The 6,799-nt window shown below is 49.6% G+C and overlaps 1 protein-coding gene across 1 annotated transcript in view; it reads left to right on the forward strand.

The window, feature by feature from the left end:
• Trak1 (trafficking kinesin protein 1) overlaps nucleotides 1-6,799 on the forward strand; it is a 105,970-nt gene that overhangs the window by 27,089 nt on the left and 72,082 nt on the right. Inside the window, exon 2 of the mRNA XM_005348216.3 lies at nucleotides 896-1,090. Coding sequence (XP_005348273.1) covers nucleotides 896-1,090 — 195 coding nt within the window. The remainder of the gene's footprint in view (nucleotides 1-895; nucleotides 1,091-6,799) is intronic.

Genomic DNA, 6,799 nt, shown 5'->3' on the forward strand with positions numbered 1-6,799 from the left:
TCTGAGAGTTTGAGGCCAGCCTGGTCTACAGAGTGAGTTCCAGGACAACCAGAACTACACAGAGAAACCCTGTCTCAAAATCAAGACAAAACAAAAATACTAGTTTTTGTTGACTCATAATAAATATGCATGTTTATGGGCACGGTGTCACAGTTTAGTATATGCATGTAGTGTACAGTGGTCCAGCCACACTGTTGGTTTATCCATCATTTTAAATATGCGCCTTTTATTTCATGGTATTGGGATCCTTCAAAATTCTCTTTACTGGTTATTTGGGAATGTACACTTAGTGGCTGTCAGTCACGGTCACCATATGTACCGGACAGTTTTCTGTCTACTCGACACAAGCTAAAGTCATTGAGAGGAGGAAACCTCGATTAGGGAAATGCCTCCATAGATCAAGCTGTAGGCAGGCCTGTAGAGCATTTCCTTTAGTGATTGGTGGGAGGGAGCACCCACTATGATGGGGTCATCCCTGGGCAGGTGGTCTTGGGTTCTACAGAAAGCAGGCTGAGCAAAGCATGGGAAGGAATTCAGTATACATCGCCCATCCATGGCTTCTGCATCAGCTCCCCCAGGTTTCTGCCCTGCGTGAGTTCCCACCTCACTGCTTTTGATGACGAACTGTGTTGTGGGACTGTGAGGGACACCAACCCTGTCCTCCTCAGGCTGCTTTGGTCGTAGTGTGTCATCCTAGCAACAGTCGTCCTGACTAGGACACTGTACTCGGTTGTACCATATTCCAAGCTACGCTCAGTATCTGCCCGCACCCCCGTGTCCTTTAGACATCTTCATTCTAGCCGTGAGAGTAGATTTCAAATTAGAAAAGACCCCTGTGTGTCCTTACCTGGGTTCTGCATGCTGCCATGCTTATCTCCCGTCTTCCTCTCTCTAGATGTGTGCAACAGCACCAACCTTCCTGAGGTCGAGATCATCAGCCTGCTGGAAGAGCAGCTGCCCCATTACAAGCTGAGAGCCGACACCATCTATGGTTACGACCACGATGACTGGCTGCACACACCTCTCATTTCCCCAGACGCCAACATCGACCTCACAACCGAGCAGATTGAAGAGACCCTGAAATACTTCCGTAAGTACCCGGCGCCTCTGTGGGCACAGCAGTGTGATGGCCCGTTCTTCCTTGTCAGGGCCCCAGGTCAGGTCTGCCATGAGTCACTGTGTTCTGGGCCTGACATCTGTGGAAGGGTGGCCAAGGGGGTGTGGCCTTAGGAGAGGGTTAGCCATGATAAGGGTCTTCTTGTTCAGGATGAGTAGTGGGGACCGAGCATTTTCGTTTGCCCATGCAGAATAACAAAACTATTCTCATCTCCCTTTTCTGTTTTTTTAAATAATTATTATATTTATTGTGCATTATTTTATGTGTGTTTGCCTGCCTCTCAGTATGTGCATCATGCTGCATGCAGTCCCTGAGAAGGCCAGAAGAGGGCGTTGGAGGCTCTAGAACTGGAGTTACAGATGATTGTGAGCCACCTTGTGGGTGCTAGGAATTGAACCTGGGTCCTCTATAAGAAGAGTTAATGCTCTTAACTGCTGAGCCCTCTCTCCAGCCCCATCATTTTCCCTTTATAAACTCTGTTTAACAACAATGTCACAAGGAAATCTAGACAGCTTCCCTCCATGTAGGCATACGAAGACATGAGCCAAGATCAGTTAAACTGGAATTACAGGAGTCAAACCATTGCAGCGTAAAGATATGCCACTGGGTGGCAGAGTTGCTACCTGGATGACCTTACACTAAAGGAGGAAGCCTCAGGAAGAGAGGGATAGGGGGAGGGAGGGAGGGAGAGGGAGAGAGAAAACACAGTGTGATGACATGGTACCGCTGATGGAGAGTATGATTATAAAGTTAATATTTAACATTACTAATGCTTATTTGAGCGACAGCTGCTTTTTATTCCTTCTTCCTCTCTCCCCTTCCTCTTACTCCAGGGTCTTGTACATGCAGGCACTAAGCAAGTTCTCTGCCAGTCCGCAGTGCTCCCAGTCCTTTTCAGAGGCACACAGAGTCTCACTAGGTAGCCCAAGATATCCTGGAATTTCCTATCTAAGTCTAGGCTTGCCTGAAACTCGTGGTGATCCTCCTGCCCCAGCCTCCCAGATGCCTAGAGCATAGGCGGGCACCACCACACCAGCCAGTGAATGCCACTTTATTTTTCCCACAATAAGATGAATCCAGAGCCTCTGCCACTGAGCGCTCTACCCTCCATCCCTGTAGTTCCGTCTGTAGAAACTCACCTGTCCTGGGTCTGGAGAGATGGCCGAGCAGTTAGGAGAAACCTGCTCTTCTAGGAGACCAGAGCTCAGTTCCCAGCCCTGATGTTGGGCAGCTCACATCCGTCTGTAACTCCAGCTCCAGAAAACCCGGAGTATGCGAACACGGCACTCATCCACAGGTCTACACACAGATACACATGTATGTCATTTACACATCTGATTACTTCTCATTTGTATACCCCATGTGTCATCATGCTACCCCCTTTTAACAACACAGCACTCCTGCTTCCCTGGTGGTGATGTCACTGAGAGCAGCTTGTGGCGCATCGCTGAGCTTCCTGCAATTACTTGTCTCTAGCAGAGCCCAGTCTTTCCAATTTCCAAATCGGAACGAAGAGCCTCTGCTTCAGGGTATGTGCAGGACTGCTCTCGGGTTCTTCTGTTGGATGCTAATGGGAAAGAGGTTATGTTTGCATTGACCTGTGCGCTTATCCTGGGTGCAGCCCACACAGTGTCTTTTGAACATTGCTGATAACCTGTGTCAGTGAGAACAGAAATGGACTACTCCCAGCCTGGAGTGTCCCACGTGCCTCACAGTGGGTCAGACTCTTTAGCCAGGGCACCGCACCAGCAGGGAATGTGGATTGTGTGCAGGAAGCCAGGTCTCTTCCCTTCAACGATCTGTATGTTTTTTTTTTCTACTGTAGAAGTCTACAGTATATTTTGAGAAAGTCTGTGGTGTGACTGGCTCTTCTGTCAGAGCCTTGCTGCTGTCTGCCATGGTAGGCTCCTGGTTCCTCCTCACACGCATTGATTGGCCATGGCCATGCGCAGTGTTCATTCATGGCAGCACCAGACCATGTCACAGAACTGACTGGCTGCATCCTATGGAACATCTACAGGCAGCCAAGGCTGCTTCCATTGAGCAGCACACAGTTCTGAAGGCCTTTTTATCAGGAGACTCGAATAGTGGACTCAGAGTACGTCTCTTGTTTGTTCTCAGTTATATGTGTGAGAAACCACGTTAGAGTCACCGGGAACTGCAGTGCATGAGACCACTGGAGGAGCTGAATGGGCACCGAGCAGATCTTAAAGCTGTTATGGTGGGGTGTGTCCAAGTCTTGTTGATTAGTTCTTCTTGTGGAGTCTCTGCTAGATGGCTGTTTGTTAAGATCTGGAGAGACGCTCAGCACTTACTTTTCTTGCAGAGGACCCTAGTTCAGTCCCCAGCACCCACATCCGCTCCACAGGATGGGTGCCCTCTTCTGGACTCTGTAGGCACTGCACTCACATGTGCATATACCTACAAGTGCACGAACACATGTAAATTAAAAATTTTTAAAAAATCCTTTTCTAAAAAGTATCCTAATTGAACAGCCAGGCATTGACTTTGAAATGCAAGACTTAAACTGAAGCAAGATGATCTGTAACGAGAATTTATGGTTTTGTGGATTTAGTTATTTCCATTAAGTGAAATGTAGCATTATCCTCCATAGTCAGACTGGCAGACAAAGCAGTGTGTCAGCAGCAGGATCTGCAACCTCGTTACCAGTGGAGGTCAGAGATGCTGTGTGCTGCGCAGCAGTGGGCAGACGCTGAAATACTCTGCCCGTCAGTGAGTTCAGGTGTTGGGTATCGGTCCCAGTGCAGTGGACCGTGTTATTTAATGTGTTTCTTAGGCAGTTCTTGTGCCATGGCTTTGGCTGTCTTTGCGTTTTAGTAACTGTGCAGACACAGCTGTTTCCCTTTGCACAGATGTGCAGGTGGTGTGTAGGGGCCCTGCTCTGTCTGGTGTTTCAGTTTTTTATTTATTTGTTAATTCTCTAGGCAGAGCTTCACTATGTAACCTGGCTGCTCCAAAACTCAAAGATCTGCTTGTCTCTGCGCCCTGAGTCCTGGGGTTAAAGGCATGAACCACCGTGCTTGGCCCTGCTTTTGTGTGTGTGTGTGGTATCTTACATTCATATGTGTATGTACATACGTGTATGTGCATGTAGAGGCCAGAGATTAGCGTTGTCTTTGTCTATCCATCTCAAACAAACGTTTGTTTGGGTCTTTGTTGTTACTGAGATAGGGTCTCACTATGTGTGGTGGTTTGGATGAAAATGGCCCCATAGGCTCATAGGGAGGGGCACTATTAGGATGAGTGGCCTTTTTGGAGTAGGTGTGGTCTTGTTAGAGGAAGAGTGCCTCTGGGGGTGGGCTTTGAGGTCACTGTTTCGTCCTGCTGTCTGTGGATCCAGATGTAGAACTCTCAGCTACCTCTCCAGCTCTATGTCTGCCTGGGTGCCACCATGCTTCCTGCCGTGGTGATAATGGACTGACTTCTGACCTGTAAGCCAGTCCTAATGAAATGTTTTCCTTTATAGTAGTTGCCTTGGTCATGGTGTCTCTTCACAGCAATAGAAATTATAACCAAGACACTGTGTCCCAGGCTGTCCTGGAACTCAATGAGATTCGCCTGCCTTTGCCTCCAAAGTGCTGAGGTTAAATGCATGAGCCACTGTGCCCAGCCCACCTTGCATTTTGGGACAGGCTCTCTCATGCCCCTTGGAGATCAACAAGTCAGTTTGACATCATCTGGTCAGGGGGCTGCTGAGCTCCTCCTCTCTCCTCTTTCACAGAGCTGGCATTATAAGTGCATGCCAACATGCCCAGATCACTCAGGCTTCCTGTTTGCACAGCAGGTACTGTATCGACCGAGCCTTCATCCTGGCCCTGTTTGGGTTTTGTGTGTCTGTTTACACATCTGTAACCTAGGCGATACCACTCTGCACAGTGAGTCACAGTGTCAGGCCACTTGTATGCTGGCTGAGGAGCCGGTGTCCTCTGGTTTCCTCCTAGGTTCCCTGTGTAGGTGGCACTGTGTAGGGTGGTGTTGTCTGTTGCTGTGGAGTTGGGGGTGCAGGGCTCCCTAAGGTGAGAAACCAGAAGTGGGTAGTTACATCTTACTGTCTGACCAGGGTAGATTCTTCCTGGCTGTTGTGTTCAGGGCTAGAGTCCGCCCCCTTCTGCTGATGAGAGGGAAGTTTCTCCTTCTTCCTCTCTGAGGCCTCCTTCCTTGGTGGCAACCTCCAGCACTTCCCCAGCTAACTCCTGATGAAAATGAGAAATCAGAGAGTAACAACTGCTTACAACGCACTTGCCCACTAGTATGGGGCATGTGAAGTCAGATGGCTGAACAGGAAGTAAGAATGGCCCATGCTTAGCACTTCCTGTGTGCCGGGCCTTCTCACCCTCACTCCTGCTGTTCCTTATTCCATAGCTGAGAATCCTGGGGACCAGAGACACTAGGAAGCTTTCCCAAAGAGACACAGCAAATATCAGTCACCTGGTCATGTCCTACTCGTTCTCAGAGCAGCCGAATGGGGAGGGAAACTCAAGGTTAACGCTCACCTGGCAAAAGACAAAAGACAGAGCTCCATTCCCCCAGACCTTGGTGTCAGGATATGTTAAAACACATATATTTATAAATCATTCATTCAACAGAATTCATTTTCCATGGCTATGGTCACATAGCATGTGATACGTAGCCGGACACGGCTTCAAGTCCTTGCTCTGTGATGTGCTGCTGCCCGTGTGGTTTGATGGTGTCCTGTGTTCAGTAGATCAATCATGAGCCGCTCAGCAGGCACCAGGTGGAAAGGTCACCATGTTTCTTGTTAGGTGGACATGCTCCAGTGGTCTCTTAGGTTAGCACACATTGATCCAAGAAGGAATTCTCTGTGTCACACCTGGGGTGCTGACCACCCCGCCTCCGAGGTGACCTGGACAAGAGCAGGTTCCCAAACAAACAGGTTTCAGAGTGTCTGTTTGCTTTCTCTGGAAGTAATCCTACAGGCGATTATGTTCCGGGTAGGGCAGGCGTGGCGGTCCTTCCAGTGCTGAGCTCCTGCTGAGTTTTATTGGCGAAGGAGGTGGACACATCTCTGCTGTTTTGATCTTCTCTATGTCCTCAACTAGGACTGTGGAAAGCGCAGGTTCAAGGTGGGGGTGGCGAGAACAGTGACCGCCTCTCTGGGATATAGTCTTTCCCCTGTGTGAGGGCCTGCTCTGACGACCTGACTGCACCGCCGTGATCATCCAGTAGAGAGCGCTTTGGCGCAGGCCCTAAGCTTCGGCTGTCCTGACAGGCTGGGGGCAGCAGCTGGCCCTGGGCTGGCTGGATGTGGGAACGCAGGTCTGCTATGCTTGCAGGGCCCTCTTCACAGACTGCGGAACCTCACCTCAAGAGAGCTCTTACTGGGTAGGGCACCAGGGTGCTGATTAAATCTGAAGAGCCTTCTTCAAAGAGTTCCCACTGGGAGTTTAATCTATTGTGCAATTAAATTGTTTGCAGTGGTGGCTCCTCCCCCTCCTTCACCTCCTGTTTTCAGTCCCCCTCCATCTCTTCTTTCTCCTTCCCCTTCCTCCCCATGCTCCTGCTCATTCTCCTTTTTCTCAACCTCTCCTCGCACACCTGCTCTGCCTCTCCAGAGCCTTGCTACTCTTTGAACCCACCGTAGCCCATGCTGGCCTTGAACTCAGTGTCCCCTGAGCTGGGACTCCAGGCGTGTGCACCACA

This window comes from Microtus ochrogaster, chromosome 5 (genome assembly GCF_000317375.1).
Source record: "Microtus ochrogaster isolate Prairie Vole_2 chromosome 5, MicOch1.0, whole genome shotgun sequence".
Taxonomy (NCBI): Eukaryota; Metazoa; Chordata; class Mammalia; order Rodentia; family Cricetidae; genus Microtus; species Microtus ochrogaster.